We start from the raw sequence: 26085 nt of genomic DNA on the forward strand, positions 1-26085 counted from the left end.
TGGTTCTCCTAATGAACAGGTGCCACAAAACACTTCCAGCCTCTTCTCTCCCCTCCCCATTTCCCCTTCACCCTCCAGAAGGCCTTTTGCCACACTTCATGTTCTGAAAAGAGCCTGGCAAAGAGGAAGGTGGCCCCAGAAAAGCAGGCACAATGTGCTCTGCTGCTTACCCTGCACACTCTCAGGTGGGGCAGATGTGCCTTGTCCTGCACCAGCTACCAGGGAAACTCCAGACAAGCTTCCTGCTGGCTCCTGTAGCTTCTTTAAGGCATGACTCTACCCCTGACTTTCAGACAGCACCTCCCAATGAGGACTCAGACATCAATACGTGGCAGCAGCCTTCCAGTACCTGAGTGGGCTACAAGAAAGCTAGGAAGAGACTTTTGGCAAGGGCTGGGAGTGACAGGACAAGGGCAACGGATTGATGCTTGAGGAGGGCACACCAAGACTGGAGTAGGGAAACATTCTTTCCAGTGAGGGTGGTGAGACAATGGCACAGGTTGCCCAGGGAGGTGTTCAAGGCCAGGCTGGGTGAGGCCTTGAGCAACCCATGGCAGGGGGTTGGAAGTGGATGACCTTCAAGGTGCCTTCCAACCCAAACCATTCTCTGGACCTATGAACTCTCTCCACACCCTTGAGAGGGGTGAGGCATCACCAGGCTGCTCACCTGGCAGAGCGCAGTGTAAAGCCCCGGGAGCCTCACTGCTGTATCTCTGCTGAGGTGAGCTCTGTGAGCAAAGCTGAGGCTGGAAACTGGGAATCCAAGCCCTGCTCCTGCAGCTCTGTGCTCAGCTACCAGAATCAGCAATCCCATCTGTTAGGGTGAGAGGAAATGGCCTCAACTTGCACCAGGGGAGATTTAGGTTGGATATTAGAAGAACCTTCTTCACTGCAAGGGTTCTCAACCACTGCAACAGACTCCCCAGGGAAGTGCTTAAATCCCCACCCCTGAAGGTGTTTCAAAGAGGCAGAGATGCCATGGTTTAGCACCAGCCTTGGCAGAGCTGGAGAATGGTTGGACTGGATAACCTTAAAGGTATTTGCCAACCAAAATGATTCCATGACTCTATTCCTTTTAGATTTTGCCTAATGATTCCCTACCCTTTCAGTTGGATCCATTCTGCTATGGTAGAAGTCCTCCAGTCCCTTCCTCCTCCCTCCACGTTCATCCCACTACAGCTGTCTTTAAAGAGAGTTCCACTTGGAGCAGAGCACCTTCACCATTCCTCAGCACTGACCACACAGGACTCAGAAGACTTCCTAAAGCACCAAGGTTCCTGCAGACCACCACCACCACTCTGCTGCCAAAAGTGCTGGGCTTTGAGTATTTATTTCTCTTCTGTAACCAGTGCTGAGTATTTCCAGAGGATGGCATGCAGTGCAAGCAGGCTTTTGGGAGGAGGGCTGTGAGACTTCACGTGGCGATACCTGAAGGGCTAGAACAGACTAAGGGCATCCACCTAACTCTACAGGGAGGGCACAGGGCCTGGCTGTCACCTCTGATGTTGCAACCAGCCACATCGACAGCAGACACCAGCTGCAGCTGGTCTGCAGACCTCACTTGAGAAACCACAAAGCTGCACAGGCTGTGTGTAGACATAATGGTGGTGTCACTCTGCCTCCCGTCACAGCCGAGCTCAAGGAACACCTTTGCTGCAGTGCCTTTGTCTGGGACTTCAAGTCATGTTCAATTCAGGTGCCTTGAGCTGCTAAAGCTCTTCCCTTCTGGGCTCCCCCCAAAATCCATCCTCTTTTGGCAATAAAGGAAGAAGGCCTGGAGCTGCAGGAATCTCTCCTCCGCGTGGGGTTTGGCTGCCTCCAGGGTTGGCCAGATTCCAGTCACAATCCCACATTAAGTACCTAGAGAGTGGAGGTGGCAGGCGAGTGGAAGCTCCCCACACAGCAGTCATTCTGGCACTGACCTCAGAGGCTTCCATGGAACAGTGCCAAGAGGTTCAAAACGGTCCTGGGAGCGCTGGGGCTGCACTGCAGATGCTGCCACGGCCATCCATGGTGAACAGAGCAGAACCCACAGGTAAGAAGGTGGAGTGGGTGTGTTTGGCAGGCGTGGCAAAGGGCTAGGAGCTCATCTTCTGCACGAGAAGTCTGTATCACCAGCAAGGTGGCCAGCTGGACCTGAGGGTCACCACTGTGCTGCCACCCCCACCCCCGAAGCCTGGCTGCTGCTGGGTGTGCTGCTGGGGCTCCTTCCAGGCCCCTGTGGATATTCGGAAGGGTCGTTCCATGAACCATCAGACAACAGAGGTGAAGCAAACTCTGACTGAAAACTCAGACTGAAGAAGACAACAGTGCAAGGTAAGAGACTTTAAAAGCTATCACCTGTGTGAGATACACACCAAAAAATAAAACCCAAACACGACCCACCAAAAAAGAAACCCCAATCCCACAACACTGCAGGGACAAGTGAGTTCCTTCCCTAGAAGAGGAGGTTCTTCTGTGTTCCACACCAAGGATCTCCCTGCATCGACCTTCCAAGGCAGCACAAGCAGCATGTGCAGATCCTTCTGAAGGACCATGTGCTTCCCAGCACGACTGTCCCTGCAGGATCCTCCTGCGTGGCCTCAGTTACCAAGGTGTCTGTGTGCGCTTGGGCCAGGATGGGCAGGCAGGCAATGGGAAGATGCTCCAGCACCAGTTACAGGTCCAGCGCAGGCTCCGATGCGGTAAGCCAAAGGATGGTCCCCAGACTCGGCCTCCCGTGGCAAGTTCTGCAGAACAGGGTAAAGCTACACTCCAGCTGCTTCTGTCCTCACAGGGCCTTCTGCACTCATTCCTTGCCTGAACTGTAGATCTTCTGAACTGTGGCCCGAGTGAGCTCCAAATCCTCTGGGTAGCGGAGCTCCAGCTCGGCGTTGGGCAGGTAGTGAGTGCCTGTGAACTCGGAGAAGTAGCGGCCGATGTCGGGGTGAGGGATCTCCCGCGGCTCCGAGTTGTGCTCCAGGTTCTCTGTTGGCAAAGGAAATCATCACTCACCAGCACAGCAATAAATCCTCTGCCTCCCTCCAGTCTTGTCTCCAGAAACATCACCTCCTGATGCTTCTGGCGGAAAAGGACCAGGGGACGCTGGCTGACAGCAGCTGGAGATGGAGCTGGCAGCGTGCTCAGGTGGCTAAGGCCACCAGCATCCTGGCCTGGACCAGCAACAGTGTGGTCAGAAGGAGCAGGGAAGTGGTGGTGCCCCTATACTGGGCACTGCTGAGGCTGCACCTTGAATACTGGGGGCAGTTTTGGGTCTCTCACTCCAAGAAGGACATTGAGAGGCCAAAGCAGGTCCAGATAAGGGGAAGGTCTAGAGAACAGGGTTGGTGTTCCTGTGATTCAGTGATGAAGTCCCACAAAGACCAGTTTCTAGGGGAGATCCTGCTCAAATGCTCCAGGGTGAGGCCAACTGCACAAGGTTGTCCTGGTAGAAGGGCCAAGTGCTTTCTTGCCCCAAGTCATCAGCCTGCTTTTCAGTACATCCCACACAGCTAAACTAAACTTCTCCAAATCTGACTTCCCACATTTAAGAGGAAGTGCCCAAGAAGAGGAAGTTGGTTCTTTCCCACAGCACCTCCTTTGTACTAAAAGATAACCTGATTGAGCCCAGGACTTAAATAACACAGAGGAACTGGCATGGAGAGCTAAAGGTGCCCCAAGCTGAGGGTCTGACATGGAGAGGTAAAGGTGACCCAAGCTGAGGGTCTGGCACGGAGAGGTAAAGGTGACCCAAGCTGAGGGTCTGGCACGGAGAGGTAAAGGTGACCCAAGCTGAGGGTCTGGCACGGAGAGGTAAAGGTGACCCAAGCTGAGGGTCTGGCATGGAGAGCTAAAAGTGCCCCAAGCTGAGGGTCTGGCATGGAGAGCTAAAAGTGCCCCAAGCTGAGGGTCTGGCATGGAGAGCTAAAAGTGCCCCAAGCTGAGGGTCTGGCATGGAGAGCTAAAAGTGCCCCAAGCTGAGGGTCTGGCAAGGAAAAGATGACCCAAGCTGAGGGCAGTGTGTGCAAAGTGGTGCGCCTGGGATGTGGCCCAGCAGTGCCCATCAGACATGCAGGTGGCCCTGCAGCACTCTCCAGATGATGTCATTTTCTCTAGCACAGCACCAGATGCACATATAGGAACAAAAAGCTGCCCAAGTCCCAGAGTGCAGGGCAGGAATGAGCTGGGCTGCAGAGAACATCCTTCAGGAATCATTCATTGCCTCTGGCCCCATTCCATTTGCTGCAGGGAGCACATCCAAGGTGTACTGACCCAGGCAGGGTCTCTGAAGCTCCCTGCCTTGTCAGGCTGTGCAGCTGAAAGCAGAAGAGCTCTCTGCACCTCAGCAGGCTGGTGCAAAGGACCTGTTTTGTACACTGCACCACTGCAGAGAAGAGGCTCTGCTCCAGCCTGCTCTGCAGATGCAGGGCTGAGCAGTGAGCTGTGCACTGAGGGAGCAGCAGGGTGACGAAACAGAAGCTGGCAGCAGGCAAGAGACTGAGGGAAAAGAGCTTGGTGCTAGCTGGGGAGCCTGAGGAACCTGCTGACTGGCAGTTCTGAGCCAGATATCTGACCTCTGCTGCTGCAGAGCTAACAGGAGACAGACAAGAGAGAGACCACAGACTCACAGAATAGTTTGTTTTGGAAGGGACCTTAACCAATTTCTAGCTCCACTCTCCCTGCCATGGGCAGGGACACCTTCTGTTACAGCAGGATGCTTAAGGTCTCATCCAACCTGGCCTTGATGAGGGGCAACTACAACCTCCCCTGGGCAACCTGTTCCAGTGTCTCACCACCCTCACTGCAAAGAATTTCTTCCTACCCTCCAGTCTCAACCTCAAGCTTCAATCCATTCTTTCGTATCCTCTCACTCCCAGACCTTGTCAAAAGTCCCTCCCCAGCCCTCCTGTAGTCCCTTCAGGCACTGGAAGGCTGCTCTGAGGTCTCCCTGGAGCCTTCTCCAGGCTGCACAGCCCCAAGCCTGTCCCCACAGGAGAGGTTCTCAGTCCTCTGATCATCTCTGTGGCTTCTCCAGCAGTTCCAGGTCCTTCTTGTGCTGGGAGCACCAGAACTGCAGGTGGGGTCTCAGCAGAGCAGAGGGACAGAATCCCCTCCCTTATCCTGCTGGCCACATTTCTCTGCATGAAGCAGGTGAATTAGCTACAGCTCAAGCTATGAATTTATAGCAAGGACTCCACCTGAGTCCTGTGCTAACCTTGGTGTTATTCCTGAGCTGGACAGATCAAACTCTGCATACAGATTTAAGACTCAGTGAAAAAAACACCATCATCCCCTCCCCAGAGTCAGGTCAGTGAGTTATGAAATACTCCCCACATGAGCTGAGGCTGTATCTTGGAGGAGGTACTCCTTAATCAGGCTGCAAGACTGCAGCAAGCAAGGACAAACCCTTTCAGTCCCCCTAGTGAGATCAAAACACTTGGATGGCACAGAGATGACAGAGTCAGCACAGAGCTTAGCTAAACTCCTGTGTGCTGTGGAAGCAGCCAGCATTGTGTTTGTTTATAAACAATGAAGACAAATTAGCTAAGAGATGACTCAGCCCCAGAAGTACTCTGGACAATTACCTGATTACTTTGCACTGAGCTGCAGATTTTACTACCAACCCATGGAACACAACAAGTTTTGCTGTTGAAGACTCTCTGAGAGGCCAGGTGCTGCCTAGTCAAAGCCCTGAGGGCTGAGCTGCAACATTCCCAGTCCTCACTTCACCTCTTTTTGGATTATTGAATATAAAATCTCTCAGGAGTGACTTGCACATTGAAAGGTTGGAGTGTCCCCTCCTCTAAAACCACCTCTTGCTCACATGCATGGCACCAGTACACGACAGGGAGCACCCAGCAGTGAAAGAGCTGAATGGCTTTTCCTTCAGCAGCTCCCACATCCAGATTAGCAAATCAAAGCCATCATTTCATCCATATGAGCAAAAGATGCAGGCAGGCTGTGCAGCTGCCCTGCCAGCTGGATGGGAAGTCTCTGTCTCACAGGGAGAAGAGCAAAAAGGAGGCAGAGGAGCACCCTCTTCACAGTGTACAGTCACACGTTTGCTTCTGGCTGTTTTGTTTGCCTTGTGAACTTCACTTTGGTATTTCCTCCTGGATCCTAACCCCATCTCTGACCATCAGACAAGAACTGCCTTTCTTATGGTGTGTTGCATAAAGAAAGGATGACAGAGATTTCTTCTCCTCTTCACAACCCTAAAGAGATATTAATTTTTGTCCCATCCTTATCACAGGTGGCACTAAAATCCACACTGGCTCTGTTCTCTGACTAGTACACGACAGCTGAACTCAGCCTGTGTGCTCCATCACTACAGCCTGCTGCAGGCATCACCAAAGCTGAATTACCTCTTTCCAAAGACCCTATCATAAAAACAATCTCTTCTTGGGCAAGAGGAGGTGAATCCAGAGTGGTCTTTAATGCTCACCCCCAGCAGTACTTATTTCATAGAGAGCAATCAAATGAGGCCATGACTCAAGAGCATTTTCCTTCTTACCTTGATCTTAAACCATTCTATGATGAAACACAAACTGGTAGTTATGTTGAAAGGGACCTTAGAGATCATCTATTCCAACCTCCTTGCCGTGGCCAGGGACATCTCTCAACTAGACTTGGCTGCTCAAGGCCTCATCCAATCTGGCCTTGAACACCTTCAGGCAGAGGGCAGCCACAACTTCCCTGGGCAGTCCGTTCCAGAGTCTCACCACCCTTGTGTTGAAGAACTTCTTCCTAAGCTCCAGTCTAACCCTGTTCTGCCTCAACTTCAATCCATTCCACCTTGGCCTGTCTCTAGACACCCTCATGAAAGTGATCCTGCAGCCTTCCTGTAGGTTCCCTTCAGCTACTGGAAGGCAGCTCCGAGATCCCCATGAACCCATCTCCTCTCCAGGCTGAACATCCCCAGCTCCCTCAGCATGTTCTCATAGCAGAGGTGCTCCAACTCTTGGATCATCCTTGTGGCTTCCTCTGAATTCCCTCCAGCAGCTGTGTCCTTGTGCTGGGGACACCCAGAACTGAACAGTTATTTGAGGTGGAATCTCAACAGAGCAGAGTAATGGGGCAGAGTCCCCTCTCCTGACCTGCTGGCCACACTCTTCTGGATGCAGCCTAAGATAAGTTTCAGAGTCAGAAGAGTTAATCACTTAAGCCTCCCTTTCTCTTCCTATCCTGCTAAAGAGGTAGTAAACCCAGGAGCCCCCTGCTCACCTTGAGCAGCATATCTGCAAGAGCCATCTTCCACTAGCACGTTGTAGAAAGGCTGGTGGGGGCCGTGGGGAAGGCTGTGGACGTTCATATTCCGGATCCATTCATGCCCCATCATGCAGGCAGGATCCCAGCCATAAATCACACAGTTATAGCCATACCTAAAGAAAACAAAAATGCACAGCAAGGGCTGTGAAAATGCCAGAGCCAGCTCTTTTTCCTTAAGATTAATATAGCACAAACAGGATAGAAACCTGCTGTGAGCTGGCCTAAGGAGAAAAGGGTTAAAAAATCAATGCAAAATAGATTGTGTGTACTTGGAGGTGGGGAGACATGATTAGGAGTGACTGGGTAAGTACAGGAACAAACAGGTGAGGACAAGGGAAAATCAAATGTGAAGAAGAAAAGAGAATGGGAAAGAGACTGGAAGTCAGCAACTAGAAGAGGTAACAAGAAATGAGGAAGGAATCAACTCTCCTGCTGTGCAGTTACTTCATAGAATCACAGAATGGGTTGGAAGGGACCTTCAAGATCATTCAGTTCCAACCCTCCTGCCACAGGCAGGGACACCTTCTACTGGACCAAGCTGCTCAACCAACCTGCCCTTGAACTTCTGTGCCCATCATACAGAGGAGAGTAGCACCAGCACTGACCTCCCAGAAACAAAGCCAATGTTACTTCTAGATGGTTAATGTAATGTGTTGTAAAGTATTCTAACTGACACTGCTGCTGCCTTTCAAACACACTCCAGGTGTCCTATGGAGTCAGAGGGGTGGCCAAGGCAACTCTGCTGGCATGTCATGGTGGTAAAGTGGCACAGAGAGCACACACAAGGCCTCTGCAACACAGAAAGGGAAGAAGCAAGAGCAAGGGAGAGATCCACGAGTTGTTTCAGGAATCTCTTGTGGAGTCAGTTCTGTTCCATGCCCCTCGTCAGCCGATTGCTGTGGTTTCTTCAACAGCTCTGGGCTGTGGAGACTTTAGCTGTGTGATTTTGATGACTCAGCCAAGTCACCAACTCCTCTCTGCAAGCAGACAGCAGTGCACACACTCAGCCTCTCAAGGGATGGACAGACAGCAGTGCACACACTCAGCCTCTCAAGGGAGGGACAGACAGCAGACAGCAGTGCACACACTCAGCCTCTCAAGGGAGGGACAGACAGCAGTGCACACAGCCTCTCAAGGGAGGGACAGACAGCAAACAGCAGGGCACACACTCAGCCTCTCAAGGGAGGGACAGACAGCAGACAGCAGTGCACACAGCCTCTCAAGGGAGGGACAGACAGCAAACAGCAGGGCACACACTCAGCCTCTCAAGGGATGGACAGATCCATGGTTGGGCATCTTCCATTCCGTGGCAGCCAACCCCACCTTTGTTGTCTGTCAGAACAAGCACTTCTGCCCTTGTGTCTGCAGCACAGCCTGCCCAGGTGGGCAGGGTTTGGAAGAGCTCACCTCTTGTGTTTCATAATCAGCCCGATGGAAAAGCAGACCTCTTTGTGCTTCTCATCCGATCGCTGCTTCACCTCTGGTCCCACCTCCTCCTTCCTGCGCTCGATGTGCTCCAGGGTGTGTTGGACCAAGTATCCAACAGCCCCATGCTGGGATGGGTCCAAAGCCTGAATATGCTGCAAGATGTCCAGAACCTTCAGCAACCAACACAGAAAGAGAGATTCAGACAAAGTCTTTGCAGCAGTCAAAACACAAATAGATGCAGACAGGTTTCTCAAGTTAGCTGTGTCTCCTTGCCCAGGCCTAGAGCGTTGCCACATGAATGTTTCACACAGGACTGAGAACCTTTTGCTCTGTTTCAGGTGAGGAGAAATGGCCAGGGGTGACTGGAGAAATACAAGAACAAATAGCTGAGGACAAAGGAATATCAAGCCTGAACAAGAGAATGAGAAAGAAATTGGAAGTCAGCAACTGGGAGAAGAGGAAACAATAAACAAGGAGGGAATCAACCACCCTACTGAGCTGTGCAATCACTTCTGTGCCCCTCACACCAACGAGGCAACTGCCAGGGGTGTGCTTAGGCTGCAGACCCTGCAAACAGCCCTTTGTAAAGCTCCCTGCTTCCAAAGAAGGGCACTGCTGAGCACAGGCACTCCTCAGAACTAAGTCCCAGCAGCTTGTGGTGTCACATTCTGCCGCCACAGGGAGCTGATGAGACCATTTCGAGGTTTGTGAGATGCTAAGAGACTGCTGTTGCCAGTCTCCCCAAGTGCTGCTGTGAACTAATTCCAGATTTCTGCTCTACTTGAGAGCAAACAGTGTCGTTTAAGAGAGATCCTCAGCGTGTCTGTGGGAGCCTGGCAGAGGGAAAATAGGGCAGCAGGGAAGGAAACGCAAATTATCTCTGTGATGCCACACCATGTACTAGTGAACAAGAGGCAGAAAGCCTGCTTGTCTCAGGAGGGCTAAAGTACACTAACTCTGAAGTGCTCTCGAAGCAACAAACCCTGCAGATCCAGAGTAGCAGCCCACCAACACCCTCAGCCTCTGGCACACACTCAGAGCTGCTGCCAGGTTTGGTAGAGGTAGGCGGTGCAAGCTTTGTTTTTCCTTTCCCCCCACCTTGGCTTAACAAAGCTGTTGGGACAAGCCAGACCCTTCCATCCCAACAGCAAATACCTCACGCACCTGAAGTGGGCTACAGAAGAGCTGGGAAGGTACTTTTGACAAGGGTCTGTGGTCATAAGATGTGGGGCAATGGACTGAAGCTGGAGGAGGGCTGATTGAGACTGGAGAGCAGGAAGAAATGCTCTCCAGTGAGGGTGGGGAGATGCTGGCACAGGTTGCCCAGGGAGGTCATGACTGTTCCCTCCCCTGGAGGTGTTCAAGGCCAGGCTAGGTCATAGTCACAGAAACACCCAGGTTGGTAAAGCCCCTCAGGATCACCAGGTCCAACCTAGAACCCTACTCTACAAGATTCACCTTAAACCATAGCCCTAAGCACCACATCCAAACCACCCTTAAACACATCCAGGGTGGGTGACACAACCACCTCCCTGGGCAGCTTATTCCAGTGCCTGAGTAGATGAGGCCCTGAGCAACCTGGGCTAGTGGGAGGTGTCCCTGCCCATGACAGGGGACTTGGAATTAGTTGATCTTTAAGGTCCCTTCCAACCTAAACCATTCTATGAATTCATGAATCTTAAGTTGCTTTTTCTCCCAAGAGCCACTGATTGTGTGCCTAAGGCTTCAGGGAACAGCTCTGCTCTTATTTATAAAGCTTCCCACAGGTTTTCTGATAAGGTAATAACTTCATCCCAGCAAGAGCTTTTCCTCCACTATCAAGGCATAACCCAAACACAGAACATTCTTCTAACCTACAGCTGCAAGTCCACACTATTAGCTGCAAGATAAGCTGCCAGGCTCGGGCAGTAAGTCATAACTATGACTCAGAAGGCTGCACACAAGCCTCTCCTAGGCCAAGCAACTAAGAGCCATCCTCTTTTCCCTGCTTCCCAGAGCAGAAATTGATTGTCTGCAAGGTGAGAACTGGTGCAATTCATTCCTCACACACCAACTCGTGGCAGGGCTGTGATGCTGATCGATAGAGCAGTGGCAGGAGCACGCCAGGTACCTTTTCTGGCCAGATTCCCAGGTGGAAGTACAACCTGGCCTGAAGCATCAGATGCTGCACGTTGTCTGGATACATGGCCAGGTACAGGTCCAGGGAGTCTCTCAAGAGCTGGTAAGACTGATCAGTGCTTTCTCTGCCAGCAAAAAAGAAACTCGATTTTAAGGTCAGTCTCTTCAAACCCCACCCCCAGCACTTCAACGTACAGGGAGAGGCATCAAAAGCGATGCTGCAGGTACAGGCAAGAGTCTGGAGAAGGCTGAGATGGGACCTCAGCAATCTCTACAAATATCTGAGGGGTGGGTGTCAGGATGAAGGTGCCAGGCTCTTTTCAGTGGTGCCCAGTGATAGGACAAGGATCAACAGGGTTAAGGTAGAAGCCAGAAGGTTCCACCTCAACACGAGGAGAGACTTGTTTGGTGTGAGGGAGCTGGAACCCTAGAGCAGGCTGCCCAAAGAGGCTGTGGAGTTTCCTTCTCTGAAGAATTTTCAGCTCTGTCTGGATGCATTCCTGTGGGACCTGTGCTAGATTAGATGCTCAAGGCTCTGGTATGGGGGCTGCACCCAAAGAGCATTGTAATGACAGGACGAAGAGGAATGGGATTAAACTGGCAGAGGGGAGATTGAAACTGGCTGCTAGGAAGAAGTTCTTTGCAGTGAGGGTGGTGAGACACTGGCACAGGTTGCCCAGGGAGGTTGTGGAGCACAGAAGCACCCAGGTTGAGGGTGGTGAGACACTGGCACAGGTTGCCCAGGGAGGTTGTGAAGCACAGAAGCACCCAACGTGATCTTTGATCACGTTGGGTGCTTCTGTGCTCCACAACCTCCCTGCAGGTGTTCAAGGCCAGGCTGAATGAGGCCCTGAGCGACTTGTTCTAGTGGGAGGTGTCCCAGCCTATGGCAGGCGGTTTGGAACTGGATGATCTCTGAGGTCCCTTCCAACCCCTCCCAGCCTGTGATCTGTGATGCTGTGCACTCACCTCTTGCCCAGGTTTAGGAGGTTCCCCACCATACGCTGCAGGACCTCTTTGGAAGTCACCACCCCATAGAACTCCTCTGTCACATGGTGGCCAATGAGGTACTCGCACTCCTTCACCGTCAGCTGCTTCCCCTTGCCAAAGGCATCGATGTAGGTGTAGTCAAAAATGTCTGTGCTTCTAAAGGGACCAAGAGGGAAAGCCAGCTGTGAGGATGGGTCCTGGCAAAGCAGGGTGACTCTGTTGTCCCTCACCAGTTGTCACCTTTACCTCCAGTCCCTCTAACTAGGCTGTTGTAGACAGCAGTAAGGCTGAGGGGTGACCTTGTTGCTGTCTACAGCTACTTGAAGGGACACTGTGGGGAGGCTGCTGCTGAGCTCTTCTCACAGCTAAATGGAGCCAGAACAAGGGGGAATAGCCTCAAGCTGAGGAGGTTTAGATTGGACATCAGGAAAAAGTATTTTCAGGGAGAGTGCTCAGGGACTGGAATGACCTGCCCAGGGAGGTGGTGGAGTCTCCCACCCTGGGTGTGTTTAAGAGTGGTTTGGATGTGGTACTTGGGGATATGGTTTAAGGTGAATCTTGTAGAGTAGGGTTCTAGGTTGGACTTGACCCTGAGGGGCTTTGCCAACCTGGGTGTGTCTTTCATTCTGTAGTTAAAGAGGTGACTTGGTACCTTCTCTACCCTCCTGCCTTTTGATTTAGATAAAACACACAAAGGAAAACTAAAGGGACCTCTCTCTCCATCAGGTCTTTCCTTCAGCTGTCTGCAGCTTTGCTGCATCTGCTGCTAGATTAGGGAAAGTAAACCAGAGCTCAGGTGTTTGGCATCTACAGAGCCAAAGAGATAGGTTGTGGAGTCTCCTTCTCTGCACTTTCCAAACCCTCCTGGATATGGTCCTGTGTGACCTGCCCTAGGTGATCCTGCTCTGGCAGGGAGATTGGCCTGGATTACCTCTAAAGGTCCCTTCCAACTCCTAACATTTTAGGATCCTGCCCCACACAGAGGTACACAGATTGACATGCATGGCTCGGAATGGGGCTGCTTATGGCAGTCACAAAACACAGCCTTCAGCAATCTGGCTGTGATCTGGTCAAAGATGCATTCTGCACTGACTCAGAGAATGCAATGAGTGTCCAGAACAGCAGCAGTGGCCTCCAGCAACTGCTCTGTGTGAAAGTCTAAGTGAAATCAGCACCTTTTTGTTCTTCTTTTCAGACTTTCATCAGTTTCTTAAGGGAAACATTACCCTATGGTTACCTAGGTCAGGGCAACCCTCAACATCAGTCCAGGCTGGGGGATGAGGAGATTGAGAATAGGCTGCAGAAAAGGACTTGGAGTTGCTGGGAGAGAAGCTGGAGATGAGCCAGCAGTGGGCACTGGCAGCCCAGAGGGCTAAGGGCACCCTTAGCTGCATCCAAAATGGCATGGCCAGAGATGGAGAGAGGGGATCCTGCCCCTCTGCTCTGCTTTGGGGAGACCTCACCTCACCTACAGCGCTGTGCCCAGATCTGGGGCTCCCAACACAACAGAGACATGGACCTGCTGGAGAGGGTTCAGAGGAGGCCACAAAGATGATCAGAGGGCTGGAAAACCTCTGCTATGGGGACAGGCTGGGAGAGTTGGAGCTGCTTGGCCTGGAGAAGGCTCCAGGGAGAGCTGCATTTCAGTATCTGAAGTGGGCTACAAGCAGGCTGAGGAGGGACTGTTCAGAGTGGCCTGTAGAGATAGGACAAGGGGCAAGGGTTTGAAACTGGAGCAGGGGAGATGTGTTTTGGACATCAGAAGGAAGTTCTGCACAGTGAGGGTGCTGAGACACTGGCACAGGCTGCCCAGGGATGTGTTTGAAGCTCCATCCCAGCAGACCTTCAAGTTCAGCCTTGCTGTGTCACTCAGCTGCCTGCTCTAGTTGGAGGTGTCCCTGCTGGCCGCAGGGAAGGTTGGACAAGATGCCCTTGGAGTGTCCCTTCCACCCCGATGCAATCTGTCAATCTTTCCCTGTCTAGGTTATAATTATAGATGGAAAACAATTCCTCATTCTGTGAGCAGGTCTGGAGCTGTCAGTGCTTCCCAGCTTTTTATTCCTGGGGCACACCTTCAGCATTCAGCAGGTGACTTACCCTTCCTTCCCCTGACACCAGCGCAGCAGGAAATGGCTGGGGAAGTTGACTGGCTCAAGCTTGACTCCCAGCTGCCTGGCAATTGTTAAATAAAGCACAGACAAACTGATGGGAATTCCTGTCCTGCGGATCAAAACCTGGGGGACAACAACGTGATGAAAACGTGGAAGAGATTAAGGAACAACACAGCCCCCTCCCCGAGTTTGATTTCACAACTGAAACACACCAACTGCACAGAATAGGCACACACACATCCCCTCCCTCCAAAAAAAAACCATCACACAGAACAGGTTGCCCAGGGATGTTGTGGATGCTTCATGCCTGCTCCATCCCAACTCCCGGCTGGAGCATGCAGATGTGGTTCAGAAGGGGTCATGCCGTAGGAACTGGGCTGAGTTGTCTTCCTGGATGGAAGCAGAGCCATTGAAGCATCTGTCCTTGGGCCTATCCCCCAAACTGAGCTCCTTTATGCTTCAGTAAGGTCTTGGAAATGAAGGAGGAGGAGGAATGGGTTTAAAGTGGCAGAGGGGAGATTTAAGCTGGATGTTAGGAAAGGGTTCTTTGCAGTGAGGGTGGTGAGACACTGGCACAAGTTGAGGGTGGGGAGACCCTGGCACAAGTTGCCCAGGGAGGTTGTGGAGCACAGAAGCAAAGAATGTGATCAAAGATCACACCACAACCTCCCTGAAGGTGTTTAAATCCAGGTTGGATGAGGCCTAGAGCAACCTGTTTTAGTGGGAGGTGTCTCCCTGCCTATGTCAGGGGGGTTGGAACTTGCTGAGCTTTGAGGTCCCTTCCAATCTAAACCATTTTATGATTCTATATTGGGTTTCCAGCTCAGAGAGAATGAGTTTTCTGACTACCTTCATGGAAGAAAGAGGAATGTACCAGCAGAGGGAATGATGAGCAAGAATGGTAGCTGCAGAGGAGTATATGGCAGGAAGAAAACAGAACTGAAAGCACCACAAACAAACAGAAACAGGACGTTTCAAGCCTTGTAGCTGCCTTAGCTTCTGCCCAACACAGAGGTACCTGGTGGATGTATGAGTTCAGGGAGTTATAGTAATCCAGCTCATTTCCTTTGTACTTCAGCTGTTCATACAGGACACAATTCATAGCATCCAGCACCTGCCGCTGCAGCTCCACTTCTGGAACCAACACTTCTCCTAAAAAGACATGGAAAGAAATAAAAGACTGAGGGAAAAAACAGTCTAATTCTTATTTCTGTAATGAAAAGGAGACCAAGCTTCTTCATACTGCCTGGAAACACGAGAGGCCTCCTCAGAGAGACAAGAACCTGGCTGGAATATGAACACCTCCAAGGAGGAGACATCCACAGCCTCTCCGGGTAAACCATTCCAGAGTCTTGTGCTGAAGAACTTCCTCCTCAGTTCTAGTCTAACCCTGCTCTACCTCAGCTTCAAACCATTTCCCCTTGTCCTGTCTCTAGACAGCCTCAGGAAAAGTCTCTCTGCAGCCTTCCTGCAAGTTCCTCTCAGGTACTGGAAGGCAGCTCTAAGGTCCTCCCGAAGTCTTCTCTTGTCCAGGCTGAACAAGCCCAGCTCCCTCAGCCTGTGCTCATAGTAGAGCTGCTCCAGTCCTGGAGTCATCCTCATGGCCTTCCTCTAGACTCCCTCCAACAGTTCCACACCCATGCTGGAGACACCAGAACTGGACACAATATTTGAGGTGTGGTTCTCCTGCTTCAATCCATTCCCTCTCATCCCATCACAACAAGCCCCTGTGAAAAATCCCTCCCCAGCTTTCTCACAGGCCTGCTTCAGGCACTGGTTATGCTTGCAAGGGCATAAGGAACAACAGCTCTTTAAGCTGCAGCAACTTAGCATCTGTTGGGAGCTTGTCTGCCTGTGTCTGGCCTTGCAGGCCTGCTCTGCAGGGAAGCAGAAGGCTGTGTACAGTACCTGCCTTGGAAGCCAGGCTGGGGTGCCTCGGGTTTTTGGCCCGCAGGACCTTGCGCACTTTGTCGGTGATGTCATCCACTTGGGCCTGCACACTCCTCAGGCAGATGTCTGACAGGGGATTACAGTACTGGTCGATCAGAACAGCACCTGCAAGAAACAAGCTACATAAGAAACAAGGCTTCAGTATTGTTTTTGCTTTTTGGCTTGGCTTAAATGTTACTTCCTCTGCTAAACTGCAGGCAGGCAGCAAGCGACTGCAGCAGAACTCCAGAGCTTCCCTCTGCAAATATGCAGGCCTGCACTGGATTGGTCCCAACAAATGCTAAGGCTGCCATGCTGAATGCCAACTCAGTGCTCCCCTCCCCTCCACAGATCCAGAGACTGGATTCATCCCACCAAATGCTAAGGGTGCCATGCTGAATGTCAACTCAGTGCTCCCCTCCCCACCACAGATCCAGAGATTGGATTCATCCCACCAAATGCTAAGGGTGCCATGCTGAATGTCAATTCAGTGCTTCCCTCCCCACCACAGATCCAGAGATTGGATTCATCCCACCAAATGCTGAGGCTGCCATGCTGAACGCCAACTCAGTGCTTCCCTGCCCAGCCCAGGTATGCTGCTAGCTCAGGCTTAACCAGGCAGCTCTCTCTTGGCATCCTCCCAGTTGTTAAGATGTTTTTATTCGTGGCCTCAAACAATCTCCACTTGTGCTTCAGTTCTGATTTCCTCCTGCCACATCCCCCACAGCTATCACTCTTGCTCATCCTTCCCTCTCCTGCTCCATTCATCTTTCTCGTCCATGCCTGCTCTCCATCTCCATGTCACAAGCCCACTATTAACAGATTAACTTTCCTTCTGCACAACTTCTCTTCCATCAGCCTTCTGCAGGGAAGAAAAATAGCCCCTTCCTTCTCAGCATCTCCTCCATGTCAGCACTGCCCTTTGCAGTTGTTCTGCATTGTTCAGCCTTTGGAACCAACTGTGAGCACCTGCCTGAAGTTTGCACGGGCCACATCTCCTGCAGCTTCCTACACTGCACCTCCATGGGCAGGGATTTGGGCAGGGCCCTAAGCTGTGTCTTCTGCCCTCACCCTCCCCAGGTGCTCCCCACGCCAAGCAGGGCCAGAGGAGGGCAACAAAGCTGGGGAAGGGCCCAGAGAATAAATCTTATGAGTGACTGAGGGAGCTGGGGCTGGTTAGTCTGAGGAAGAGGAGGCTGAGGGGAGACCTCATTGCTGCGTACAACTGCCGGAGAGGACACTGTGGAGAGGCTGCTGCTGGGCTCTTCTCACAGCTGAATGGAGACAGAACAAGGGGGAATGGCCTCAAATTGAGGCTGGGGAGGTTTAGATTGGACATCAGGAAAAGGTTTTTCCTGGAGAGAGTGGTCAGGGACTGGAATGAGCTGCCCAGGGAGGTGGTGGAGTCACCCACCCAGGATGTGTTTAAGGGTCATCTGGATGTGGTGCTTGGAGATCTGGTTTAAGGTGAATCTTGTGCCAGTAGGGTTCTAGGTTGGACTTGGTGCTTCTGAGAGGCTTTGCCAACCTGGGTGTGTCTGTGATGCTGTGGCTTCCTCTAAGACTACCTGTAGGTAATCTAATAGTGCCTGCAAGGCAGACAAATGCATGTATTTCTGACCCAGGTGATGAAGTCTCACAATTAACTTAGTTGTTGCCAGAAAAAGCCACTCTTGGCACTTTTTGCCACACGCAGAGTCACAGAATGCTTTGGGTTGGAAGGGACCTGAAAGATATCCAGTTCCAACCCTTCTGCCATAGGCAGGGACACTTCCCACTAGATCAGGTGGCTAAAAGCCTCACCCAGCCTGGCCTTGAACACCTCCAGGGAGAAGGCATCCACAACCTCCCTGGTCAATCTGTTCCAGTGTCTCCACACCTTCACTGGAAAGAATTTCTTATCTCCAGTCTAAATCTGCCCTCCCCAAGCTTCAATCCATTCCCTTCTTCAAAGGCTACTGCTGCTAATGAGAAGAGTCTTTGGTTTTAGCGACTCTTGTATGACACTTTGGAGATACATGCCATGAGTAAGGGACTCTTCTAGAGGCACTGGCAGCTTTCCTCCCACTCAGAAAACAATCTTCTCCAGGGGAAGCTTGAAGCAAGAGAATAATCCACCAGAGTGCAGGAAAAACCCTCCTTTCTCTCAGGTGCAGCTGCCTTCCTACCCTGCAAATGGCCTTCCACCCATTCCCAGCTCCACACTGCACAGCTTCAGCAGTCCAGCAATCAGACAGCTCTGGAGAGAAGGCTCCAGCACACAGGCTGAGAGCTGTGAAAGAGTTTTCCTGCCTCAGGTTTGCTCCTTGCCCTGACCAGAGAAGCTCTTGGGAAAGGAGATAGGAAGTGACTTGAAATCAGATCAGTTGGTCTGTTGGGCCCAGAGGGCACAGTCAAAACACTCCTGCAATGCCAGCTAATTGGGATGCTGAGCTACTACTGAGCTCCTCAGCACACTGATCCAAAATTCAGCTGCAAGGGCTTTAACATTTTCTGCACTGCTTTTCAGCTCATCTGTCCTTGGGCAGTTACTGAAGCACAGAGAACTGACAGAAGCTAACAGAATCCTGACATTCTGATGCAACACCACACAGCTACGGCAAGATTGGAAGGGTTTCAGGTACGGCAAAAATCCCAACTTATAACTTGGAGCCACTGTCCAAGGCCTAAAGGAAATATAAAAACATATACATGTAAAAGCAGCCCTGCAGGAAAGGGCTTGGGGGTGCTGGTGGAGGAGAAGTTGGTGGAAGAGAAGCAATGGGCACTGGCAGCCCAGAAGGCCAAGAGCAGCCTGAGCTGCATCCAAAGCGGCATGGCCAGAGATGGAGAGAGGGGATCCTGCCCCTCTGCTCTGGGAAGACCTCACCTCACCTGCAGGGCTGTGCCCAGATCTGGGGCTCCCAACACAACAGAGACATGGACCTGCTGGAGAGGGTCCAGAGGAAGCCACAAAGAAGATCAGGGGGCTGGAGAAACTCTGCTATGGGGACAGGCTGGGAGAGTTGGGGCTGTTGAGCCTGGAGAAGCTCCAGGGAGACCTTAGAGTGGCATTTCAATGTCTGAAGGGGGCTACAGAAAGTCTGTTCAGAGCGGCCTGTAGGGATAGGACAAGGAGCAAGGGTTTGAAACTGGAGCAGGGGAGATGTGTTTTGGACATCAGGAGGAAGTTCTGCACAGTGAGGGTGCTGAGACACTGGCACAGGCCGCCCAGGGATGTGGTTGAGGCTCCATCCCAGCAAACATTCAAGCTCGGCCTTGCTGTGTCCCTGAGCTGCCTGCTCTAGTTGGAGGTGCCCCTGCTGGCTGCAGGGAAGGTTGGACAAGATGTCCTTAGAGGGTCCCTCTCACCCCAATGCAATCTGTGAAAGGCTGTTCCCAAGTGAAATAAGCCTGATGGAAAGCTGCCTTTAGGTGCTGCAAGTGGAATTCCTGGCCAAGACTTACCTTCCAGGAAAGACTGCCGCTCGGTGGGGCGCTGCAGGTACTCCTTCAGGTTCTTTAATATATTCTGTTGCCGTAGGAAGTAAAGAATTTTCTTTGCATAGTACTTCCAGGTGAGACCTTTCCTGCACATTTAAAGACAAAAAGTTGCATTTGCCCTAAAGAGGCACTTAAAGGGTGGAGGTTCAATTTCATTTTTCCTCTCAATACGGATTTAGAATTGAGGTTGATGCTTTTCTAATCGAGACTTGACAGAGAGTCAACCAAAAAGGCTGAACAGGAAATTCAACAGCAGAAAATAACTCCAACCAAACAACACAGAACTTCTGCAAAACTTAGCTCCTTTCATCAATAATCCCAGCTGGGTGAGGAGTAGCTGGACAGCAGACTGGAGGAGAAGGCCTTGGGAGTGCCAGTCGGTGCCAAACTCCCCAGGAGCCAGCACTGGTCGCTGGCAGCCCAGCAGGCAGCTGTGTGCTGGCTGCAGCCAGAGCAGGGAGAGCAGCAGCACAGGGAGGGGAGTCTGCCCCTCTGCTCTGCTCAGACCTCACCTGTGGCACTGCCTCCAGCACAAGGACATGGAGCTGCTGGAGCAGAGGATGCCAGGAAGATGATCTGAGGGCTGGAGAAGCTCCCCTCAGGGACAGGCTGAGAGAGCTGGGGCTGTTCAGCTTGGAGAAGAGAAGGCTCTATGAAGACCTTAAAGCAGCCTTTCAGTACCTGTCTGATTGGATCCTCCACAATCAGTCCTGATGTGTCCTCCCCCCATTAAAAAGAAACTGATGGGTGACATGTCTGTGATTTTATGACCCAACAAAAACGAGGAGGCTGAGAGGAGACCTCCTTGCTCTTTACGAATCCTCGAAAGGTGGTTGGTGTGAGGTGGGGGTTGGGCTCTTCTCCCTAGGATCAGCTGACAGGAGAGGAAATGGCCTGAAATTGTGCCAGGGGAGGGTTAGGATGGAGATGAGGAAACAAATCTTTGCTGCAAGAGTAGCCAGGGATTGGAACAGGCTGCCCAGGGAGGTGGAGTCCCCATCCCTGGAGGTGTTCAAGAAACCTGTGGCCATGACACGGTGGGCCACGGTTTAGTGCCCATGGTAGGGTTAGACTCAGTGTTTGGACTCAGTAATCTCAGAGGTCTTTCCAACCAAAACAATTCTATGACAAAAACCCAAAGGGAGGATTCTACAGGCTCCCAGGCTCTGTCCTGGGCATGTTTTTAACAGAAGTTCAGTGCTCTTCAGAAAACCTCCCCTTCCCTTGCTCACACTTCTCTCCTCCAGACTGCAAGGCAAATCAGCCTCCTCCATCCTGCTGGATGGGAGAACAAGCAAACCTCCTAACTCTTCATCCTATTCCAATAAGCTGGAATGCTCAATAGAGACAAGAGCCTTATTGGGATATATTCCAGGGAAATGATTTAGCCTAATGCTCCTGAATGGCAATGACTACAGCTTACTCAGGGGGTAATTAGCATCAATTCTGCTTTACAGGGAGGCATTTGGCCAGGGCAAAGGCTCAAAAGCTTTTTAACCAGTTGTCAGATGAGAGATGTGGAGTCCCAGTTCAAACAGAGGGGGTAATAAAAATGGATGTGATAAAGAGCAAAAATGAGATGATTGCCATTCCAGTGATGTTTTTCTCAAGCTCTACTAACAGTCCCTTTAATCAAAGCTATTAGACTCCATTAAGAGCAATCCATGGCTGCTGCGGCGCAGTGAAGTGAGTGTGGTTTTTATGCCACCAGCAGAGAAACCTTCAAGTGAAGCAGTCATTTATTCATCTCACCCAGGGATAAGGCTGATGCAAACCACAAATTTTCTTTACCTGCTTGGCATTCACTTGAGTAACTTTAAAAAGCTGCAATTTTTGCAGTGGCTGAAATAGATTCAGTTGTTTAGGGACAAAAATTGGTATCAATTTATTACAGCTAAGAAAAGCAAGATGAGGAGTCAAAAGCAAACTTAAAAAGCTGCAGTGTTGTGCTGGATTGATCCTCACTGGATATTCCTGCTTCCCTCTGTGCTGTGGCCTCATGCTGCAAATCAGTTCAGCAACATGATCCAGGTGGAAAGAAAAAGAAGAGGAATGTAAGGATAGGACCTCCTTAAGCCAAAGCTACTGCAGAGAGCCTGGTGTCACCAAGCAGCAAGGAAATCAGCAGCAAAGCAACACCAAGCCAGAGGACCTTCTCCTTGTGGACTACTTCACATGATTTCCTCTGGGAACATTCAAATTAAACACACAGCAATTAGTTCCCAGCCCGGGGATGTTGTTTTGTGAGTGAAAAAAAGGACAGAAGCTGAGGTCCTTTTCTTCCATTTCCAACCCCTCTCTTTCTTACCTTCCTTCCATGTTAAGGATACACATCAGCTCATCCTCAAAGAAGTGACTGGGGCACCCCAGAGTCTCAATGTCACTGAATCCATCACAGGGCACCTGTCAAAGCAGGCAATGATCAATGCAGAGCACAACAGATTGTTCCCCACAGAACAGCACTTCGTAACAAGGCTCAAATCCAATTTTGTTCTGTTCTCCAGAAGTTACGTAAGATCTTAGAGCTGCCCAGCTCAACAACTACTCAGTCTCTACAGATCTGGGACAAGGCTCCATGGAGAGCCCCTCAGAGCACCCTAAAGCTATCTCCTAGAGCATTCAAAGCTCCTAGGGTAGGCGTATGGACCAGGACAGGCATGCTGGACCCGGGTAACTTCAGGGTGGAATCAACTTCTGCTTCTGGTTGACCAAAAGTCTACACACACTAACCAGTGTGGAATACTGACCCTGAGGAAGGAATGAAGGAGCAGAAGCCTTCATTTTTTGAAACAGCCACTTGGGTATCTAAGCAGGTAGACAACGAAGCCTGAGGAGGGCACATCTGAAGCTTGAGGAGAGCAAATTTAAACTGGAGATCAGGAAGAAGTTCTTGAGTGAGGGTGGGGACACACTGGCACAGGCTGCCCAGAGAGGCTGTGGATGTCTCTTCCATGGAGGTGTTCAAGGCCAGACTGGATGAGGCCTTGAGCAACCTGGCCTGGTGGGAGGTGTCCCTGCTCATAGTGGGGAGGTTGAAACTGGATGATCTGGAGGGTTCCTTCCAACACAAACCATTCTGTGAATTTATGAAGTAGGCTGTTGCATGCAGAGAAAGTGACTTACATGTTCTGAAAAGAACCTTTTGGAGAAAGAAGCTACAATCCTCTGGGCTTCCAGACCAGCCTTGTGCCGTGCTTTGTATTCTTCCAGCCAGCTGACACCATCTGTGTGGCTGTAGTACTTCAGCAGCGAAGGCCACCTGCAGCAGAAGACATCAGTGAACAGGTTCAATACTGTGTCAACATCCCTGAGAACCTCCAGGACTCTGGAATGTTTATTGCAGTGTGGGGAGCTGAGATGGTGCTGAAACACCTGCCAGGGCAGAAACACCCAAGGACACCAAGGACCTCCTAGCACAAACCACCAAGAAGAATTAAAGCAGATGGAAATATTTTGGACAGCAAGGGAAAGCAAGCAGAGAAAAAAAGCCTCTTGTGATTTACAGGGAGGTCTGACTTCACATTTGGCAGCTCTGTTAATGATCACTGGGGTTTACAAAGCATTTTCCTTCACTACATCACAGAATCAAAGAGTGGTAGAGTCAGAAAGGACCTCTGGAGATCACTGAGCCCAAAGCTGGAAAGGACCTCTGGAGATCACTGAGCCCAAAGCTGGAAAGGACCTCTGGAGATCACCGAGCCCAAAGCTGGAAAGGACCTCTGGAGATCACTGAGTGCAACCTCTCTGCCAAGGCAGATTCAGCTGCATGGATTACTTTAGGTTCTTATCAGGTTATGCCTGCATACATAAATAACATACACATTAAAGAGATCTACTTTTAGATACCTATACACTATTTTTTTAGCTATCTTTACACTCCTAGGTATCTACACATGCTTACTTCTATAAATCTAGAGAAAGCCAAATGTTTAAATCCCTGCTTCTGCAGAAAAATGATTGCCAGCTGCCCAAACCCCACAGTTCAGTTCTGGCTGTCCACACAGGGAAGGTATTTTGCTACCAGTTAATAATAAACCCAGACTGCAGCTGCAGTTACAAAACGAAGTCAAAAGACTAACCAAGCAACTTCACATTCTGTTAACAACCTCTCTCCTGCTGGATCCCTAACCAGCTGAAATGCAGCCATGGTGCAGTAATAAGAGCAATCACTTATTCAAGGCTGAGAAAGCTGAAAAGACACTGAAAAAAAATCAGGAAGATAAAAAAGTGCAATTACTTGCAATGGGATTCAGCCAGGACAACAAAGGTCAATGTGCAAATTCTTGCCACAAGTCCTGGTATCAGAGAGGAGGGCAGCAGCCTGTGCTAATCACCTGCCACATTCAATTCCAGCTGCTGGAGCTCAACCAGCTTTAAACTTTCAGGGTTTGCTTCAGAAATTAGAGCCACTGAATCGGTGAAAGTATCTGGCCAGTCATCCAAAGGCAGAGCTGGGTGAATTGGGCAAGCTGTAATCACTCAGCAGCCCTTTCCACCCATTCAAAAAAGAGTATAATCCTCCCATCTGAGTTCTGCTACATTTTAGAAGCCAACTGGCAATTAGAGAAGGCAATACTGCTGCTCTGCCTGTGCCAAAAGACAGAGACAAGCAGGTAGCAGATGAGCATGCCCTAGTCTGGATGCCAGTGAAGGAGTGGTGTGCCTAGGGCTGCAAGAAGTGAGATACTGCTCATGCTTTACTCCCAGCTAAAACGGTCACAGCTTCACCCACTACAGTACAGCCCCTGGGGGGAACTAAACTCACTAAGCAGCAACTCCAGCTAAAGGACCTGGGTTTCTGTGAGAAATCACTCTCCTCAGAGCACTACAAATAAACCACTCTCTGCTGTAAGCCTTAGCCCTGCGACAGGGCAAGTTTCGGCAGCTGCTTCGGAAGCTGCCTGTGGGGTCAGAGCTGTCAACCGACAAGCGGACTCTGTCCGTAGCTTCACTGCCGCACCCCCGCCTGGCCCTGGCCCAGGGCAGGGAATTCAAGTGCCTGGCTGTGGAAGGTGCTGCAAAGAACAACCTCCGAGGTGGAGCAGGCTCGGCTCGGTCCCAGTCCATGGGGCTAGGAGTGGGAGCAGCCTTGCAACACTCCCTGCTCAGGCAAGGCACCCACGGCTCCACCGCGGGACAGAGGGCGGCAAGCGGCAGGGCTGACCCTGCCCGTCAGAGCCCAGCACGCACCTCGTGGGGCCGGCAAAGAGAGGCGAGAGGGCAGTGAGGGTTCGCTTCCACCGCCGCGGCAGCACCCAGGCCTGGCCAGGCCCAGGCGAGCCGCTGCCAGCTGAGCCTTCCCGAGCGGCCCAGGCCTGCGCTGACAGGGCCCCGGGCCCGCTGAGGAGAAGCGCGGACTCCCTCGCCCTCCCTGGCCGAGCCGCACGCAGCCGGCGCAGCCCCCGGAGCGCCGAGCCGAGCCCCGGTGCCCACCTGAGGCGGAACCGCTCCCGCCACACCTTGCCGCGGGGCTGGCACGCCTCACGCAGCCGGCGGCAGGTGCACGACACCCGCCCGATGTCGGCGGCTCCCAGCACGTCGCAGCAAAGGATCAGCTCCAGCAGTTCGCCCGGCAGGTCCGTCAGGCCCATCCCGTCGCTGTCGGGCTCCGCCGCGCCCCGCGGCCCAGCCGGGCCCGGGCTCTCCGCCGCCGCCATCTTGGCTGTTTACCTGAGCCCCCGCGGGCGGGGCTGGGAGCGGCTGACGCTTCCGGCGCGGGGCGAGGGCGGAGGCAGCGCCAGGGAGCGTCCGCCAAGTGCCGCCGCCGGAGCGGACGCAGAGCGGAGCGGCGGCTGCCGCCCGGGGCTGCGCCAGGGAGCGTCCGCCAAGTGCCGCCGCCGGAGCGGACGCAGAGCGGAGCGGCGGCTGCCGCCCGGGGCTGCGCCAGGGAGCGTCCGCCAAGTGCCGCCGCCGGAGCGGACGCAGAGCGGAGCGGCGGCTGCCGCCCGGGGCTGCGCCAGGGAGCGTCCGCCAAGTGCCGCCGCCGGAGCGGACGCAGAGCGGAGCGGCGGCTGCCGCCCGGGGCCGCGCCAGGGAGCGTCCGCCAAGTGCGCGGCGCAATGCGGAGCGCGTCGCTGCTCCAGGCCGAAGGCAGCAGCCCACGGCGGGGCTTAGGGAGCGTCTGCAAGGTTCCTGTCCCTCGGGAGAGGCGTCAGCCCCTAGGGGAGTGGGAACGGGGGTCTAGGGACACACGGGCCCCGTAAACGGCGTCTCCCCCGGGCCCCCACAGAGCTGGACAGGCTGTTAAGAGACCAGGACCGGACTTGGACCCCGAGAGGGCTGCAGCGAGCCCGGTGGTTTGTGCCCACCTGCCCCAGGCAGAGCTGAACCCTGGGCTGCTTCATGCCTTCATCCGTGTCACGCTGAGGACGTTTGGAGATGACACCGAGCTGAGCGGTGGGGTTGACACGCCTGAGGGGCAGGAATCCATCCTGAGGGACCTGGGTGAGCTGGAGAAGTGGGGCAGTGTGAACCTCATGCGGTTCTGCAAGGCTGAGTGCCAGGTCCCACGCATGGATCGGGGCAGCCCTTGGTGTGAGCGCAGGCTGGGGCTGAAGGGCTGGAGAAGGACTCGGGGATGCTGGGGGCATGCAAAGCTGGACGTGAATTGGCACTGAGTGCTGCCAGCCCAGCGCCAGCCCTATGCTGGGCTGATCCCCAGCAGCGTCGGCAGCAGGGGCCGGGAGGGGATTCTGCCCCTCTGCTGAGCCTCATCTGTAGTGCTGAGCAGGCTGCCCAGAAGGGTTGTGGAGCCTCCTTCTCTGGGGATTTCCAGACC

At 52.4% G+C, this 26085-nt stretch overlaps 1 protein-coding gene across 1 annotated transcript; it reads right to left on the reverse strand.

Annotated features, from left to right (window-relative positions):
• Positions 1-1311: 1311 nt before the first annotated feature.
• FBXO21 (F-box protein 21) lies at positions 1312-25048 on the reverse strand. The gene is made up of 12 exons (XM_064168364.1): positions 24741-25048; positions 22431-22566; positions 21616-21710; positions 19272-19393; positions 15804-15950; positions 14914-15047; positions 13882-14018; positions 11764-11940; positions 10787-10919; positions 8656-8846; positions 7204-7361; positions 1312-2967 (listed from the first exon to the last, which is right to left on the reverse strand). Exons 1-12 carry the CDS (start codon positions 24962-24964, stop codon positions 2789-2791), a joined length of 1833 nt encoding a protein of 610 aa, XP_064024434.1. The 5' UTR covers positions 24965-25048; the 3' UTR covers positions 1312-2788.
• Positions 25049-26085: the final 1037 nt, after the last annotated feature.

This window comes from Pogoniulus pusillus, chromosome 30 (genome assembly GCF_015220805.1).
Source record: "Pogoniulus pusillus isolate bPogPus1 chromosome 30, bPogPus1.pri, whole genome shotgun sequence".
Taxonomy (NCBI): Eukaryota; Metazoa; Chordata; class Aves; order Piciformes; family Lybiidae; genus Pogoniulus; species Pogoniulus pusillus.

What these genes read in the sequence shown, in the direction of transcription:
- FBXO21 (XM_064168364.1), bottom strand. Translation starts at nt 24,964, where the DNA reads ATGGCGGCGGCGGAGAGCCCGGGCCCGGCTGGGCCGCGGGGCGCGGCG. An exon ending in ATCCTTAACATGGAAGGAAG is followed by an intron (nt 19,394 to 21,615) that starts GTAAGAAAGAGA and finishes TTAAATGTGCAG; the next exon opens with GAAAGGTCTCACCTGGAAGT. An exon ending in GCGGCAGTCTTTCCTGGAAG is followed by an intron (nt 15,951 to 19,271) that starts GTAAGTCTTGGC and finishes TGTTTCTTGCAG; the next exon opens with GTGCTGTTCTGATCGACCAG.